The sequence below is a fragment of the Myodes glareolus genome, chromosome 15, assembly GCF_982192425.1.
Source record: "Myodes glareolus chromosome 15, mMyoGla1.1, whole genome shotgun sequence".
Lineage (NCBI taxonomy): Eukaryota > Metazoa > Chordata > Mammalia > Rodentia > Cricetidae > Myodes > Myodes glareolus.
The window spans coordinates 5587304-5606635 of NC_142040.1; the positions used below are offsets into that span (position 1 = coordinate 5587304).

Here is a 19332-nt window from a genome sequence, read left to right on the forward strand (position 1 = left end):
GTAAATTCATACTGCATACTAAAATTTCAGATAACCTCAGACCTATTATTCCACAGCAATTTCATTGTAAATTTTAATTATATTATTTAATAAAACTTTATATGTTTTATTATATATAACAAAATGTTTTCACTGACAGAAGACTGGTTAAGCGAACAGAAGCATACTTCATATATGCACTGCTAAACTACAACAGATTAAAGAACTGAATTGTTAAATTGTAACTAATGTAGCATTTAAAAACAAAAGATTATTAAATATAATTTAAAATTCTAGAAAGGTTTATTTTAGAAACACAGACAAACAAATGCATCTTAGACATTAGCATATAAAGGAGAAACAAATTTTTCAAGCATACAGATACACATTTTAATGAATATCCTTATCATGATTTAAAAACCTATAGCACTTAGAGGAAAGAACATTTTGATATGAAAAAATATTTTATTTTCTACAAAGCAATATAAATAAATATTTTCAAAACAAAGAATTTTAACGATTAATAAAAGCATTTTATACCCAACAACACTACTTCCTTTTATTGTTGTATCTTTTCTGAGTTAAATTCCCAACCTGGAAAGGGAGCCCGTATCTAGTTCTGCATATGTTTTTTAAGTGCTATGAAAATCTGCTATAAGTCTGTCAGTGACTAAATCAAATTTGTCCATAAGCTATGACTATTATACTAATTGACAGAGCAAGTTGTATGTTTAGAATCTGACTCACACTTTCCGGCATCATGACACCTCTGTGACTGACCGACACATCATTTCCAGGGTCACCAATAAGGCCTCAGTATGTACTCCAGGACGCACACTTAGACTCCCAGGCAGTTCCTTAAGAACATCTGGGAGCTTCTTTAATGCCTTTATGTTTCTAGCATAAAGATCCAGTAACCAGTCAGTATGTCCACTGGTGGCTTCTGTGTCACTATTACATGCCATGAGCAACTCACTTAGATGAGCCAACCCTTTGAAAGCTAGGGTGAATTCTGAAGATAAATCAAATATTGAACAAAAACTAAGCAACATCCTACTAAGTAAAAATGAACCAAATTCAAGCTGCTGGTGATAAAAATGTTTCTGTGTCTGAGCATGAAAGTTGTCCACTGTATCGTCTATATTGGTAATGGCAAATAGTTCTTCCCTGTCTTTTGGTGACAGCACATAATCCAAGGGCAACTCCCCCTTAGAGTTTCTCTGTTGTAAAAGCTCTGGGCCTGTGAAAAACAAAATATAAAATGTTAACAGTAAAACATTTTTATTTTGGCAGGTTAACAGCTGTTTTTTTCCCTTTTAGCCACAAAGCTTACAGGGGTCTGTTTTTTACCATAGTTGCTACTAATTAGCTGCCTACAGACCGTAACTGTCTATACAGACTAATAAAGGTGAGTTTACAAACTTAAAATTGCAGTCAGTTGTCTAATGAAGACTGCTTAAAAGCCCATCCTCTAGTTGGAGAAGTAGTATAGAAGATGAATGAGAGTTTGAAACACCTGACTGCGCACAGTAAGAGCAAGAATTTCAGTATTCATAGACGGAATTCACAAAATGCCTTAGTGTAAGTTCAGAAAAAGGAAAAAAAGTCTCCTTTGAATTACTGATAAACCACTGGCAGTGTGGAAACTATAAATACCCTATGCAGACATAGTACATTTTTCATTTTATTCTTGCTAATGTTTACTGCTTTAAAGGTAAGGGCTTCACAGAGACTTCCATGTTAATTTTTCTAAATCAAACTCAATAGTTGATCTATCTATAAAAACAAAAACAAAAAACCTGCCAATAGTCATAGTAGGTACTTACAGAGCACTGAGACGCTAAGGGCTGAAAGTTATTCCCTAAATAATAAAGTGTGTAAGGAATGTAGAGCAATGACACGGCACTCAGTCATGTGACCAAGTACAGGTACTGTACTGGACTGGACCCGTCAGCACATCTTTAAGCCTTTACTCACAGAACTGTTAACCTGGGATATGAAGGTGCAGTAAGAGACCAAAGAGGAAATTCCTATCATTATCAAATGGATCAAAAAAGAGAATAGATTGTTAAGTGTTAAGACACTTAATGATGACTATGACCACACATACGATGGCTTAAATGATTGATGTACAATTGTAGAGAAAAGAATTCCAAATGAAAATTGTATTATCTATCTTTGTTAGCATCTCAAAACAAAAATAAAATATTCTAACTTTTTCCTGTTAGGAAAAAATTACGATGACTACCTGAAGCAAACAGTTTTAGCAGTATTAATATTATTGCTCTCAGGACTGAAAATCTTGAAATTAATAGCTTAGCATAGTGGCAATGTCAAACCCAGACTATGACTGGATTAGTAAAAAAAAGAACAAAACAAACAAACAAACAAACAAGTACTTTAGCCAAGTATAAGCAGATTTTCTCTCCTAACTTACTACTCTTTGTTAGCAAAATTCACATTGGTTGTCCTAACACTATAGAATACTGATAAGCTGGATTTCATACAGTAATAACTCTCATATCACATCATTTGATACAGAAACAAGTATTTGCTAGAATGTCAGATTAAATCTGTGAGTAGAAAAACGTAATACTTAATAGAAAAAGCATTAGGTTTAGAAAACAGTATTCTAAAAAGAAGGTAGAAGAACTACGTCAATTATGAAATAGTGTTGGTAAAGCAGACACACTTAGGCCTTTAGGGGGCAGGAGAAGACTATAAATAACCAAGTCTCTCAAGTCATCATGCATCCCTTCTTAGATGTACACAGCATCACTCCCCGCCACAAAACCCCCCTCAAACCCCAATCCAAAAGCAAGCAAACAAACAAAAACCCACATAAACAATATGCCTTTTGATTTTTCACAGAACAAAATGCTTTATATACAACAGAAACACATTAAATTCTAAGTTAAAATTAGCACAATACAAACCAATTTACACAAAGGTTTGTATTTTTCTCATTACAAGTTAGTTAATCAGTTCTTTTTGAAAAAACACATTTGATTGAATATTTTGCAGCAATATGTGTAATAGCTCATATGCAGAAATGTCGCTAAAACGAAAGTTGCTGAAGGTAAAAATTGAAAGACTCAGGAAAAGCAGTAAATGCATCCGACGCTTAAGTTAGCCTCTTCACACAATCCTTGCATTCCTTTACTATCATCTTTGAAAATCCAACTTTAACTTAGGTGACTGCAAATATAAATGGAAAATATTCATAGCTATCTTTTCCATAATCTATAAAGGAATGCCTTATAAAGACAACATTGGTTTAGAGAGTTATACATATACGTGTAATAAAACAAGGATGGATGGAAAACCAAAGTAGTAACAAGAAGCACTGAATCCAAAGCTTTAAAAAATAATTAGTTCACAAAGACATCATATATGTTAAGTAAAAGAAATATTTAACATCAACATGTTCAACTGAAAAAAATCATATATTATTATATATAAACCTCAATAGTTAGAACAGTACATATATATTATAAAATGATTCTTATACCAGCTAATAAAGGGTGGTTATATTTTGAGACTTTCTATCTTTAATTATTCACTAATATGAAATAAAAGCACCTTTTCTTACATATTTTTAAGTATAAAGTGTTATCTACCTTTAAGCGATTTATCGAAAGCCTAGATAATCTATCAAAATCACTTCGCACAAGTACACTCACCCCCATGCTGTAGAAGCAGCTTGCCAATTTCCACATGTCCGTTTGACAGTGCATCATGCAAAGGAGTCACCCCGTCCACTTGAGTGAGCAGATCTACCTCTGGACAACGTTGCAAAATTTCCTGAACACACACTGTGTTGCCATAGTTACAGGCTTCATGCAAAGGCGTCCAGCCAGCATTGTCTAAATTAGAAATCAAGGCAAGTTTTCAAACAGCACTAGTAATACTGCTGGTGGCAAAGTACTGATATTCTGTAACTCCCATACTATTACTCTGTAGAGGTTCATATAGGAAAAGACAGCTTTGGTGAAAATGAACACAGTGTAATCAAATTTCTACTTAAAAACTGAGGGTAAATAAAAAGCAACTTCAAAATACTAATGTTGAAATATGATTAGAAAATTACTACTAAAATATTTTATATTATTAGTTCTAAATTATTATATAATGAATTATTTTGGTTTGGCTAGTAACAATATTTTAAAAATATCTTCTGCAAATTTACTTAAATAATTTTTCTTAATGTGACATAAAGTATTTGTATCAAAAATTTTAAGACATTGAATAAGAGTACAAAGACCTAGGGGAACTTACCTTTAACATTGATGTCTATTCCTGGCAAAGAGAGAAGAATAATCAATTTCTCCACTTGGTTTTTTATGCAGGCTCTATGCAGAGCTGTTTCCCCTGCCATAAAAAATTAATAGATTATTCCAGAGAAGACAAGATATCAACTAAAGAAAATAATCAAAGGCCGTGACTAGAAGATGTGGACTTATGCCAGACAATTACTTATTGAGTTTTCCTCTGACGGGTTTAAACATCTCTTGAATTAAAAAAAAGAAAAAGAAAAAAGAAAAAAAAAAGGCACGGGGGTGGGGGTGGGGGAAACCCCAGCAATTCAGAGCTTCTGTTCTGTCAGAATTCAGCAATGAAATTCTACAGCTAAAGCTTTAACACAGGCATTGTCTCTCCACAGTTCAAGGTTTAAAGCTTGAATCCTGCCATAAAACCCCAAATGATAGAAACACCAAAAACACTTGGTTTTGCAGCAATAAAAGTTTTAAAGCGCAATTGTCCTCTCTTAAATTTATTCATGAACCTCTGTTAAATGTATGGCTCTTTCTTATACAGCATTTATAGCTTAATTCAAATGAATGTTCCTGGCTAAGCACGAGTGCTCCACATACTCAAGTATAATTCAGAACTTCAGATCCATTAACAGATGGTTTGCTGCTTCTCAATAGGCTGTCTGGCTTGGCTACAGCAGCACAGAGGGAGAAATGGAAGAATCTTAATATAAACACCACACACACACACGCACGCACACACACACACACACACGCTCTCCCTCACACACACACGCACACACACTCTCTCTCTCACACACACGCACGCACACGCACGCACACACACTCTCTCTCTCTCTCTCTCACACACACACACACACACGCACACTCCTTACGTACCACTGAAAACTGAACAACACTAGCACACAGAATGACACAGTTCTTGCTGCGCAGAAGGCAGTAAGTAGCTGCTGGTCAAAATGATCTTTTCATAATCTCTCTGAACAGTAAAATTTAAGTCATAGTTTGATATTAAGAACAATGGTAAATACTTGTCAGTGACTGCACAGGAAACAGAATGAAATATGGACATGCTGTGTTCCTGCTATAAAATACAGAGCAGCATGTTTCTATAGTGCTCAGTTTACAGATTATCTCTGCAACTTCTACCGAGAATTTCTTCTATAAGAAAAGAAGTCTCTTCAAGTTTTTCTCTATTTCTCAATTTTCTTCCTCTCCCAAATCCTTCTGTTCAGACTAGTCATTCATATTCATTTTACGTTTTGAAACAATAAAACAAAGAAAATACTGATCTTTGAAGTGAATATCTGAGTTTTAATCAAATACTCTTCATATATTGTGGGCTGTTATAAACTATTATACTGAAACATTGTAAAAGCTTTGATGTCACCATTTTCCTAAGTTGATACATACGAAATAGTTTGTAAATAAGAACAATTTGTAAATCTAGCAACTTAGTTTATCCAAGTAGGATGCCTTGTAGGTAATATATCTTCAGGTTATGAGATATCTAAGTAAAAGAGGCACTAGAGTAAATTATTGCAGCACTGTTCTTGAAATTCTATCCATTAGGTACTTAGGTTCCAGTACAGTTAGAACCAAAAGCCAAACACATTTCAGTCTGGGCTCAGTGCCTAGAAGAAAAGAGCCCATATGCTTAACACAGCTATGTAACATAGCCTACTCCTCACTCTTTGTTCACAAAATGTGTATGACTGAAAAGAGATGAGGAGGAATTATACTTTCAAATTGAAGACACTGATCCTAAGCAGTACAGGTTGATATGGAACACCAAAGTAAGGAGGGCAAACTGAATGAGCTCAAGGAAGGCTACACACCAATAAGCATCTGGCAAGTGGGGAAGAAAGCAAGGGGCACTCTATTAACCAGGTGCGAAACAATCACTTCCTGTGTATAAATGAGAGTTCAAGAAAATAACACGCTCTCTACAAAAGTATTTCCTGTATCTACATTTAGCCCAATATATTTAAGTTCAAACATTTATTTGTCACAGCAAATGAGTGAAATTTGCAAGTACTGATTACAACCAGGCAAAGTTCTTAGTGTAAGTAATTCAGATACTTGGGATACCTTTTAGATTAGTTTTGTGAAAATTCATCTTTGTAACCAAAGAGGGGCAATTCTCCTTGGAACATGACAATTCTCCTTCTGACTTCTTTTTCAATTTTTTCAATGATGAGGAACATTTAGCACGGTTCAACTCTCTGAAAAGAAAGAAAACCAAGGAAAGCTTGCTTTTCAGTAAGGCATGCCAGCATACATAAGATAGTATTCTTCCTCCTTTAGAATGTACTCTTCTTTTAACTTAAACCACTCACTCATTCAATCATATTGCTCTCCAATTTTTAAAACGATGACAGCTATATAGGAACAAATTTTTATGCATTAATTTTCACTTAATTTTCTACACCTCCAACTGCTCACTAAAAAGGTAATGAGTATAGAATGTTGGGCAAAGAAGAAACCAAGTAAATCACATTTGTAGAGAATATAAAGCTGAACACTAAATAAGAGTGCAGGTCTTCAGAATTCCCCATTCAAGAAATCTTTCATTTGGAAAAAACAGTATAACATCTCACATGACCACACATTTAAAACCTCATTTATATTACAAAAATATGCTGTACTTCATGTTTCAGAAAAACATTTATATGAAACAGAGACTTGATTAATAGTTTCATTCCTTTTGGGAAGCACTTGGTAAGTAGGAGGGAAGTAAAAGGAAGTGCTGATCCTATCTATTCATAGGTCTAAAATTGAGTATTCTCCCAATCAATATACTGCAGACAATAACCCAGATAACCTAAAGTTTAAGAAAGTTTAGAGAAAAGGTCACATTCCACAACAAAGTATAGCTGTAGCAACAGCACTACTTACAGAAATTCTGGCTGACCTTCAACGTGTTTTGGCTTTGCACCATTCAGCATGAGTAGTGCTCTCTGAGGCTCTAGGCAAGGCCGCTGGCTGATTTTTTTTGGCATCTGCATTTTTCCAGCCCCATGTATGTCCATTTTTCCCAAAACAGGCAAATAGGAGTCTATCTGTTACAAAATAACATAATATCATTACCATAACTACAAAGAGTAGTAAAAAATTACTTGGTCATAAGTCTCATTTTATTTCTTGATTTTACAACTACATTGTCACATTATCTTCTCTAAACATGACTGAATATTAAAATCGTCAGTTCTGAGTAATTATCTATCGAATTATTTTGTCAATATCTTGAAGCTGAGGATACCTTTAGAAAATAATTATATTTTCTAGTTCAATATTAATATTCATTTAGGAAAGTTCTTTTGATTAAGTTACATATCCAACTTACAATGATTTACATTGTTTTTGTACTTGCAGACAATTTTCTCAATGGTTTTCTTCAGCAGAAAGGTAAGTCCAGAATAAATGGAATAAGGAAAGAAAATACCTTTCAAGCAGGTCCTGTTGCAAAGCATTTTGCCTAGCATTTCAATAAAGAAAGGGACTTGTCATTGGCTGAAGAAGTTTTTAGAGCATTATATGGCCAAGACAAGAGAGAATGGAAGCAAGTGAGGCATATATGTATTTATGTATGTATGTATGTATACATAAATAGGATACATTTTTGCAAGTTTTCCTTTTTAAATGTCAAACACAAAAAAATTTTTGGGTGTAATTTCAAAGTATTATTATTATGGCAAATATCAGGAAATACTTTTTTCTACTTATTCCCCATCAAAACTTTCACTCACCAATCTATTTCTGAAAAGATGTATTATTATTATTTATTTGTGTGTGTGTATTTGAGGTGCCTGCATGTGTGCCTGAGATCAGAAGGTCCATACATGCTATGAACTGGATCTGGGTACTTTGGGAGAACACTGAGGCATCTCTCCAGCCCATTTATGAGAAATAACTAAGAATCGAAACTGAACTCATGAACTCACTTCTTAGGAAAAAGAGGAACCTGAATAGGGCAGTGCTTACTATTTTCTGAAGAGAGAGTGGCTCAGTGCAAGCGCTGGCAGGGCCCTGGAAGCACAACTTTTTAAAGATTGCTTCTGCAACAAACATTTGAAGCCAGGAAGATGAAAAAGAACAAATGAAGATCTCTAGTTCTTGGGAAGAAAAATCTGTAAAAACAATTAAATAGAGCTATTGTTACATCTTATACATTTTCTCCATATTTTTGCAGAAGATTGTACTCAATTGAGTGATATATCATTAGCCAGCAAGCTTTAGTTATAATTTTTAACCACTATGGATGGTTGTACACACATACACACACACACGCACACACACACTTTGTATTATATCAAACACATACACACATATAATCCTCCTTGTTTTTCAGGAGAAATTTCTTTTATGGTACAAATGCTAGCACTTGAAAAACAAACATTATCTCTTTAATTAAAAGTCTTAACATCACATATACGAGAATCAAATATACTAGTGAATTTCTTATAATCACATCACTCAGGAAGCTAAAATAGGGGGACCCCTGTGAATTCAAATTAGCCTAATCTACATAGTTTCAGGCCAGCCTTAGTGAGACTCTGTCTAAAAACCAAATCAAACAAAAACAAAACCATATATGTAGAATAGATTATATGATTACACAATTATACCTATATGTAAGACTTTATCTTTCAGTTTCTAAATAACATTAACAATCTCAACTTGAATCCTTTTTGGAAAACTAGTTCTTAGTTTTAATTAACTTATTTAATTAAAAAAAATGAACTGACTAAACTTACTTTTGACACAAAATTTCATTTTACAGCCCAGGCTGGCCTTATTCACAACGACTCAGCCTCTCTCTGAGGGCAGAGATGTGCCATGGCTAACAAGAGAGTGTTTATTTTTATTTATTTATTCACTCATTCATTTATTTTTAAATTAATGTGGCCCTTTGAATTCTCTATGTAGCTGAGAATCAGCCTTTACTATTTATTCTTTTGCCTCCACTTCTCAAATGTTAGGATTATAGGCGGGCATCAAGAGCACTTAGTTTTATTTAAAAAGTGCACATGCAGCAAGGCGGTGGTGATGCACGCCTTTAATCCCAGCACTCGGGAGGCAGAGGCAGGCAGACCTCTGTGAGTTTGAGGCCAGCCTGGTCTACAAAGCTAGTTCCTGGACAGTCACCAAAGCTACAGAGAAACCTTGTCTCAAACAAACAAACAAACAAAAAACAAACAAACTAAAAAAAAACCCAAAAACGCACATGCAATTAATTTGTAACATTCCGTCTTGAGCTGATAGGAAGAAGTTTCCTCTGATAACACTCACTGAAGAGCTAAAGGACACATACAAGATAAAGACGAAAAGTATAAAACAATATGTGAAGATGTCATTAAAATTTTTACCCACTCTACAATGAGGTAATTTTAATTTATGAAAAACAACAAACCCTACCAATATCCTTAAATCTTTCTATCCAAAACTTCAAGTGTTAGTAAGACAAAAATGTATTACAGACAGAATAATTGATTGAGATAAACTAAGGAAACTGATTTCCATGTCATCTACTTAATGATACAAATTTCTATTAAACTTTCTGTATAAATAGGAGCATAAATAACACACTAGAATGACAAAGAATGAGAGGAACAATAGGATACTAAAGAGCTAAAGTTAAACAATAAAACACAGTGTAAAAAGTTGCCATACATAGAAAAAAGTACTAAAAGATAGAAGTGTATGCTGCTTCAGCCACCAGTTTAACAAGGTCCTTCTGTATGGCCATGGGACTGTTGGAATAACACATTCTTTCTCATCAAAACCAAAAGAAATTGGTTTAACGAAAAGACTAGCGAAGGAACAGGAGCAAAGTGTTACTGGAACATTGCCATTATCATTTGCTTTTTGTGTAAGGTTGTTTTCTCACTACATATACCTTCTGAGGCCTAAAGAACAGGCAAGGAATATTTATCCAATATTTTACTTAAATGAAGAATCTAATCCCCATCTGAAGTTTCTAAAGAATTCTAATTAGGATAAAAATGAAATTCAAATGGTTAAGCATAGATAAAGAAAGTTCTGTCTGAAGTGTTGTGAAAAAACAATACCATAGCTTTGATGTGAGACTGATGGACATGAAATCTAAAGAAAAGAACAAAGGGTTCCACATGTCTCCCTAAATACATACTGCCTTAGTTCTCATAAAACAACTGTAAAGTTCAGCACTTATACTAAATGAAAATGATACAATAGCCAAATTTACCGTCTTATCAACAAGTCAGAAATCACAGAGGAGAATCACTGAACTGATGCAAAAAAACAAACAAACCCACAAAACAAAACAGAAGGCAGGAATATCCACAGAGAAATCACAGCAGTAACAACAAAAGAAATGGCAAACCATGATTTTCAAACTTCCTCATAAAAATTTGAACAAAAAAGGACTACTAAAACACATGGGAAAGTCTGGTGTTCTAAAACCTCCATAACAAATGACCACTTCAATTTTATTTTGAATACAGAAAGGTTGCTTCTCTCTTAAGATTAAACTGTTTACTTATTCCTGTCTCTTGACAAATCTTAAACACTAAGTTCTCTTTAGCAAAAACATAGGAAGATACTAATTTGGATTATTTTCAGAAGCATATTTCAAAACATTTTAAAAGGTTTACCCATTCCATAATTTGAAACCTATGGAATCAATTCGACATATACGTGTGTTCAATTTTTCTTTGCAACTTCTTATTCAGACTGTTGTGTACATGCACGCACACACACACCACGGCATGTCTGTAGAGGCCAAAGGATTACTTTGTTCTACCATGTAGATCTTAAGAATGAAACTCAAGTTACCCAGCCTGGCAACAAATGGCTTTGCCTATGGAGCTGGTGTGCACACTGAGAAAAGTACACACAGGTAAGGAAATTAACTTCAAATAGTGGCATAATTTCAAGTTCATCTAGAATTTTAAATTGGTCACATTTTTAATGATAGTTCCCACAGTATTGTGCTAATTTTTAGCTCAAATCAGTTATCAGTCATAGGTTCCAATCTGTCATTCAAGAACAGAGTAATTTTCACAGTAAGGCACAGCAAACGCCTTACTATGGAATGAAAAGACATCCAGAATACGAACAAAACAATGAAGCAGTTGCATACATACAGATCTCCATTAATGCAAGTGTTATTACTTGATGCATTTGGCTAAAGTATAAGTTAGATTTCATTAAAGGCAACTATTACATATTAGAACCAACACATAAAACTATAATGACAATCCTTAATGCTAAAGCTAATTCTTTCATGGATCCTAAAACTTAAGGAGTTTCATTATTGAATGGAAACAAGGAATTGTTAGCAATTCCCTGGCATTCTAGAAAATTATGCCAAAAGTGAGATTTTTAAAAAGCACTTACTTACCTAATAGAAATGATTGGAAAGAAATGATAAAAGATCTAATGTAAGATTGAATTTGACTTAAGAAACGTAAAAAAGCCACTCAACGAATGGTATCTATTCTTAAAAAGGAATGATAATCACCTATAAGATCAATGAAAGAGAAACTCCTGATCCTGAAAGAGATCAGGAAGGAGATAAAATGACAAAAATCTTCTAACTTTGATAGAATAAAGAAACTTCTTTACAGAAGGTATCTGAGTAAATTATGAATTCAGTTATTATAACCTGTATTCCTATTACAGAATATTTTTAAAGAGTCAACATCACTAAGAGAGATCAAAAAATTCTTTCACATACCAAGATGTATTGCAGTATGTGTGCAAAATTGTTTACCTGGCAGTTCAAACCATAGGCAACTTGGCATGTAAGAAAACATGGTCTTGAATTTGGGGCCACCATAGCTTACGTAGTTGAAAAATTAGAAATTTAAGGGTACAGATTGAAGAAAGAAGAGGGTGAGGAGTAACCACTTGTTCTGAAGTCAGTTATGCAGTCAGGTCATGTAAGGTTTTAGGGAAGTCTTCTCATTCTGAAGACCCAAAAGTTGGCTATGATATTTCCTGAGATGACTGACATGACCTGATAATTATTAAAGACATCCTATCTTAGCTTTCTATTATGAATTATTATCAGTCATTCATTCATTTGTCAACTATACCAATGTGTACTAGTGTTTTCATTGGGTAATTGTTTGGTTCAGGAGGCTATTCCTGATATCTGTAGCCTCCTTAACTTCTGTCCATTAGGTGCCACTTTGCATCTTCTTACTCATTTTTGACCATCTACTTTTCCTAGGAACAAAATCTTCCCCTTTTCCCTCACTCTTAGTTCAAACTAAAAAATGACTAGATAACCTGCAAACAGGCTAGTGCTTAGAGAAAACTGATTTTCCCTTTATCAGCAGCCATTTACAACCAGTAGCTCTTCACCTATAGGACCTTGTGGATTCCCACACTGGCATGTCCTGTGTTGTCACTGTGCAGGTCTTTGTGTGTGGGATTACAGGCTCGGGACAACACACCATCATAATTAAACGGCAAGAAACAGATTTTAAGTGTGAAAATTACAATCATCTATAATTTTTAATTTTATCACTAAAAACCATTAACATCTTTTATATATAATGCATATATATCCAAACAATAATGTATTTACTGGTGATATTTTCTACACTATCATCTAAATATTCACATTTTATGAAACTATCAGGAATACTTAGAAAAAGCATGCAATGTTTAGAACAATAGAATAGAAAGTTTCATATGCTTATGAAAAAGATCATCTACTCCAATCAAGCTTGCTTTTGTGAAGATGCTAGAATGGTTTAACATATACAAGATAATAACTGTAATAAATCACAAATAGATTTGGCAGAAAAAGTCAAATGAACATTTCAATAGTTGAAGAAAAGGCTTTTGTAAAAAAAAAAAATCCAAGATACTGAAGTAAAAAATTAGTTAAGTTCAGTTAATATCTCAGGGAGTAACCAACAGTCATCTAAATGGTTGTAAGGCAAGTTGAATAGGAGAGAAGTCACACCTGGTAACTGTTACCTTAGCTAACTACCTGTGCTTGGTGAGGCAATGGAACCTGGGAGAAACTTACATTTACAACGTTCCCTGACTAGTGTATTCAAAATGTCTATTTTTACATCCACAGGTAAGTATAGCTTCTACCTTCATCAAAGAACTTTTCTTCTCCCTAACAAAGAGATCACCACAGAAATCTATATTTGGTTAAAATGGAGAAAACGTGTCAAGGAGCTCATTCCCAATTAATACATTTACAACATAACTACAGCAAAGGCTCAGAGAATACCATAGAAAAGGGTGCAGAAAGACTCTAATAGCCTAAGGCGCAGTAGTATCTCCTACAACACATATACACGCACACACACACCCTTTATATATGACAGGGAACTGCACCCACAAAACCTTAACCATATGTCCTCTAAACAAGATCTGCACAATGAGAACATCAGATGACATCCCCATGTGTATGGAAGAGGTTCCACCCCTAGGAAAAGAAATATAAGTAATTAATGGCTGCTAAGAGAGTCTTCTCTCTGGATGAGCTCTGATTTAATCCCAAGTGGTCAAATACACGTGTAAATCTATAAATACACACACATATGCATGAAATAATAGTGGAGAAAAAAAAGGGCATGAAATTGGATGAGGAGGCACAGGAGTTTATGGGACTGAATGGTACAAATTCAGTACTCAATGAAATTCTCAAAAACTAATAACATAAATGTTTAATGGCTGGAGAGATGGCTCAGTGGTTAACAGCATTGGCTGCCCTTTCAGAGGACCCAGGTTCAATTCCCAGCACCCACATGGCAGCTCACAACAGTCTGTAACTCCACTTCTATGGACACCCTCACATTTAAATAAAAGGAAATAAATTATATAATTTTTATAAAATGTTGTTTGGAATAAGTTCAATTATGCATAAATTTTAGGTAAAAAGAAGATAGAAGCTCTCTACCTGGAAGCATTAAAGAAAGAATTCTATTCCTTTTAAAATTGTCTCTATAGATACACATCTGTGTACTCTTTGAAAGAAAACTTCATATGAACATACATGAAAGAACAGACTTTTAGAAGGAAACTCAAGACTGATTTTCAGAAGGAGTGATTCATATTACACCCTAACGAAAACACTTACCATCACAGGAAAGGGAGATGTAGCTTCCTAAATCAGCAGACATGTGTCGGATCACATTTCTACCCATATGAATACCAAGGAAGATCCAATAATCTATTGCTGCTCCAAGAATTCCCGTCAGTAAGTAAGCTAGTTCATGCTTGAAGACCTAGCATTACGATGGAAAAATATTATCAAAACATTAAAAATATAAGACTTTTCTAATGTTTCCTTTTACTATTTCTTGAGAGATCAGCTACTAAATATACAGGGTATACTAGTAACAAAAGAATACTAGCAAGCTGTCTTTCTTCGTCTATCCTATGCCACTCTCTCACTACACACACTACAGTTTTGGAAATCCATTCTATGAAATGACTAGGACTCTTAAGTGTTTTCAGAAATTTTTTTGGAGCTTCGAACTACCTACAAATAGAAAATGATATTGAGAATAGCAAGCAAGTCTAAATATAGAACTCACTTGTTCATACATATCTCATGTACATATCCCAGAAATAATTTTGCGGTATTTTTGATCTAGTAACCTTTTCTTTGAGAGCTGTTCTATAAGATCAGTTATGGACTGTTCTGAATGTGGAGTCATGATGGCGAACAACTTCTACATTTGGGGGCATTTAGGACTCTGGATTAAGGATGGTCAATGTAGCTTTTAACAACAGCTTATAGCAACAAAAAGTCCTACCCAAAGCTATCAGGATTTAGTCAAGCACAATTTCTATTCAAAATCATGAGGAATTCCAGGCTTCTGTGAATATTACTTAATAGGAATATGTCATATTTATACATAAAAACACAGATTTGCTATTTTTACAAATCAAATGCAGACCTATTTGCATTTCTAAAATACTTTAATTCCTATTATTGTGTATGCATATTGTGTGTCCATATAGTGTGTGCGCACGCTCCATGGTATACATGTTGGTGTCAGCTGACAACCTTTTGTAGTCAGGTGTCTTCTTCCACCATGGACTCCAGGGACTGAACTCAGGTACTCAGGCTTGTGTGGCAAGTACCTTTGCCCACTGAGCCAGCATAGCAAAGAACTTGAGAAATTCAATGAATAAAATCACTGACAAATCTGTTACAAAGAAACAGACTAAGCCAACTTCTATTTAATTATAATAAAAATGAACAAAATTGGAGATATAGAGACCAGTTTTGAAAGAATATTTTTTCATATTCTCACTTTTATAAGTGACACTTAAATATTAAATACTTATAATACTTTAATATAATATTTAATAAATATTAAATACTTAAATACTTTTATAAGTGACACTAAATATTAAATACTTATAAGAATTATGTCAAGGCATTTAAAACCTTGTATGCTTTAATTCAGCGTTTATTAAACACATTTCTCTAATCTAGAAAAGTCAATATGAACTATGAAGATAAAGATGTGAGAAAATCGTATTTTAATAACATTCTAATATAGACATTTTTCCAAAATGAGATTAAAACTAGGTATTTTATTCTTGTTTGTTTCCTATATGTTCCATGTATGAAAATATCACTAAGTAACAGTTGGGTAAGGCATATAAACATGTTTTTTTTAAAAAATAACCAAAGGTCTATCTGAATAGATTACAACTGCTGTGTTTAGTCATCACATCATGACTAATGAGAAAAATGTCTAGGCATTTTGAACCCTTGTAAACAAATTTCTTGTAAGTATACACTATATTTTATTAGGAAAGCATTGCTTAGCTTACAGAGACACCAACCCAGCCACAAAACCTTTGACCTACAATCTGTCTTGCCTGCAAGATGTGTTGGGGAAATGGTGGTGCAGGATTTGTGGGAGTGGCCAATCAATGTCTGATTTTGACATGAGGTCTACTCCAAAAGAGGGAACCCATTCCCCATACTGCTTGCGTGGTTAGGAACCAAACAGTGGACAGTCCAGAGACCTAGGGTAGAACCAAAGACGACTGGTCTAAAAAAACAAAAAAATCAAAATGATTCCTTGTAGGTGGAGGCTACACCAATTCCTAAAAATATTCAGTTATATGTTGATGCCTTATTCAGTCATCAAAAGGTTTCCTTCCACAGCAGATGTGAGTGGATGTGAGAGCCAAGCCAGGCATGTGGAAAGAGAGTCTAAACTGGACGACTCCACTGGGTCCTTCCTCTTGGAGCTCAGAGAATCCTGCAGAAGAGGGGATGGAGGACACCAGAACACAGCTCACGGAATCAACTAAGCTGGACTCTCACACGGGTCTTCACTAGGTCCTCTACATATATGCTGTGTCTGTTAGTTTGGTGTTCTTGTAGAACTCCTAATTGTGAGATCATGTGGGTCTGACTCTTTTGCCTGCTCTAGGGACTCTTTCCTCTTGTTGGTTTGCCTTGTCCAAGCTCAGTGTGAGGGCTTTTGTCTTGTCCTAATGTATTTTGTTTTGTCATGTTTGGGTGATAAGAGTCAGAGGGGAAGTGGATCTGGGGGAGAGCACTGGGAGGAGTGGAGGGAGGTGAAAACTGTGGTTGGGATGTAATGTAGAAGAGAAGAATCTATTTCAATAAAATAAAAGTAGATTGAACCAGAGAAGTATAATTCCATTTTTGAAATTATACACATGTACTAAAGAAATTACAGCAAGGAAGATTGATGTTTATAAACATGTAGAGATGACTTTGGAACACCAAAGAAATAAATGGTACAGAATATACCTAATTAGAAGTAGACAAGATTGCCAGGCAAACTTGGGTGCACGGGGGGTGGGAGGGTGGAAGTAAGGGGAGATGATTAGGGAGAGGGGAGAGGGAGAGGATTGGGGATGGCTTGGGGGGATGGGGGGGAGGGAGGAAGGATAGTTATGGGAGCAGGGAAGTTTATATCTCAACTAAGGGAGCCATTTTCGAGTTTGCAAGAGACTTGATTCTGGAGGGGTTCCCAGGTCCAAGGAGAGGTCCCCAGATTGTTCCCTGGGCAGCAGAGGAGAGGGTGCCTGAACTGGCCTTGGTCCATAACCATACTGATGAATATTCTGCATGTCACCATAGAACCTTCATCTGGCGATGGATGGAGATAGAGACAGAGACATATATTGGAACACTGGACTTAACTCCCTAGGTCCAAATGAGAAGCAGAGGGAGGGAGAACGTGAGCAAGAAAGGCAGGATCAGAGGGAACCTTCATCTGACAATAGATGGAGATAGATAGAGAGACCCACATTGGAGCACTGGACTGAGCCCCCAAGGTCCAAATGAAGAGCAGAAGGAGGGAGAACATGAAAAAGGAAGTCAGGACCGCAAAGGGTGCGTTCACCCACTGATACAAGGGGACTGATCGAATGAGAGCTCACCAAGGCCAGCTGAACTGGGACTGAATGAGCATGTGATCAGACCAGATTCTCTGAATGTGGCTGACATGGGGGCTGACTGAGAAGACATTGTCAATGGCACTGGGTCTTGTTTCGTCTGCATGTTCTGGCTTTTTGGGATCCTGGTCTGTTTGGATGCTCACCTTCCTGGACCTGGAGGGAGGGGGGAGGAACTTGGACTTCCCACAGGGTAGGAAACCCTGACTGCTCTTGGGACTGGAGAGGGAGGAGGAGAGGAAGTGGGGGTAGCAGGAGGGTATTGGGAGGAGGGGAAGAAGTGGAAATTCTTATAAATAAATAAATAAGAAAAAAACACAACAAAACAATTGTAGAATAGATGTTCTGTTTCTGCTTTGCTATTCAAATACACAGAAACAAATGGTCAAGCAGCACATACATCTGTGCTATCAAACAGTGACACAGAATGAAACCCCAGAGTCAACATCAATAGCAGGCGTGAAGATGTGGTGTAATATACCATGGGGAAGCACACTGAACTCTGGCAGCATTAAACATTATGTCTAAGAGAAAGCTCCTGAAGCATAGGCTGAAGGGATTTTATACTGCACGGCTAGTTAACATTAAAACATGTAAGGCACTTCTGATATAATTTGGGGTTACAAGAGGTGGTTTGATCCTATCAGGTCAGAATCCACGCATGCAAACACTGCTACTTCGTCCAACCTGGACTCAAAGCTTGCTTCAATATCACAGTTGAAGCTATGTGGCACAGGCAGCTTGCAGTTAGACTGACTGTAACAGCAGCAGAAATGTAACTTTGTATGACCCGAGAGACTAGGGAGTAGTGCCAAGCTCTTGAAACTTTGCAGGAAAACAATTCTGTGCATTGTAAAGCTGATATGCACGTGTGTGTGACCCTAAACATATTAAGTTAGTTCTTTCATATCATTGAAGTTAGCAAAAGAATATGAAATTGATCATGTCCATAGACATTATCTAAAAATAAGTCTCAAGTAGAATAATTCAGGATCACGCAAACCCCCAGATTCTAAGACTGTTGAGTAGAAAATGTCTATGAAGATAAGCTTCATATAAAATCACAGTCTAGCACTCTATCAATAACAAAAATAGCAACCATTTAGGACTTTCCCTTAATTTTATGTAAATCAATATATACCTATATCTAAAACCTCAATTTAAAATAAATATTTCTCTTATATTTTTTATTTGTATGAGGGTTTTGCCTGCATGTATGCCTGCATGTATGTAACTGAACAAAATATGTGCCTGGTGCCCATGGTGGTCAGAAGAGGACACTGATCCCAACCGAGACTGGAGTGTTTCTGAGCCCATGGGGCTGCTGTGAACTGAAATGAATCCTTAGCAAAAGTAACAAGTGCTTTAAACTGATGACATAACCATCCAGCCCTAAAATTAGAATTTCTTAAGGTATAATTTACCTCCACATTGATGTAACTAAGTAGTATAGACATGGGTAAAAGGTCTCGTGCACTGACTTTGAGGAATAACTTCTGTATCTATTTTACTGTGTGTCAGTTAAACATGACACATAGTATTGTCAGAGAACAACTTCCAAGAGTTGGTTCTATTTCCACCATGTGGATCCTGGAGATGGACCTCAGGTCATAAGGCTTGGTGGTGACTCCAGTGCTATTGTTTTTGTTTTTTGGGAGGGGGA

The 19332-nt window shown here is 35.5% G+C and overlaps 1 protein-coding gene across 4 annotated transcripts in view; it reads right to left on the minus strand.

Moving 5' to 3' along the window:
* Positions 1 to 258: 258 nt before the first annotated feature.
* The window catches only part of Slf1 (SMC5/6 complex localization factor 1), a 65811-nt gene continuing 46737 nt past the window's right edge, over positions 259 to 19332 (minus strand). For all 4 annotated transcript variants that reach the window (XM_048424271.3, XM_048424263.3, XM_048424284.3 and 1 more), the window contains 7 exons: positions 14347 to 14494; positions 8238 to 8383; positions 7152 to 7315; positions 6345 to 6478; positions 4258 to 4350; positions 3663 to 3845; positions 259 to 1219 (listed from right to left, as the gene is read on the minus strand). In XM_048424271.3, coding sequence (XP_048280228.1) covers positions 738 to 1219; positions 3663 to 3845; positions 4258 to 4350; positions 6345 to 6478; positions 7152 to 7315; positions 8238 to 8383; positions 14347 to 14494 — 1350 coding nt within the window. In that variant the 3' untranslated portion in view covers positions 259 to 737. The remainder of the gene's footprint in view (positions 1220 to 3662; positions 3846 to 4257; positions 4351 to 6344; positions 6479 to 7151; positions 7316 to 8237; positions 8384 to 14346; positions 14495 to 19332) is intronic.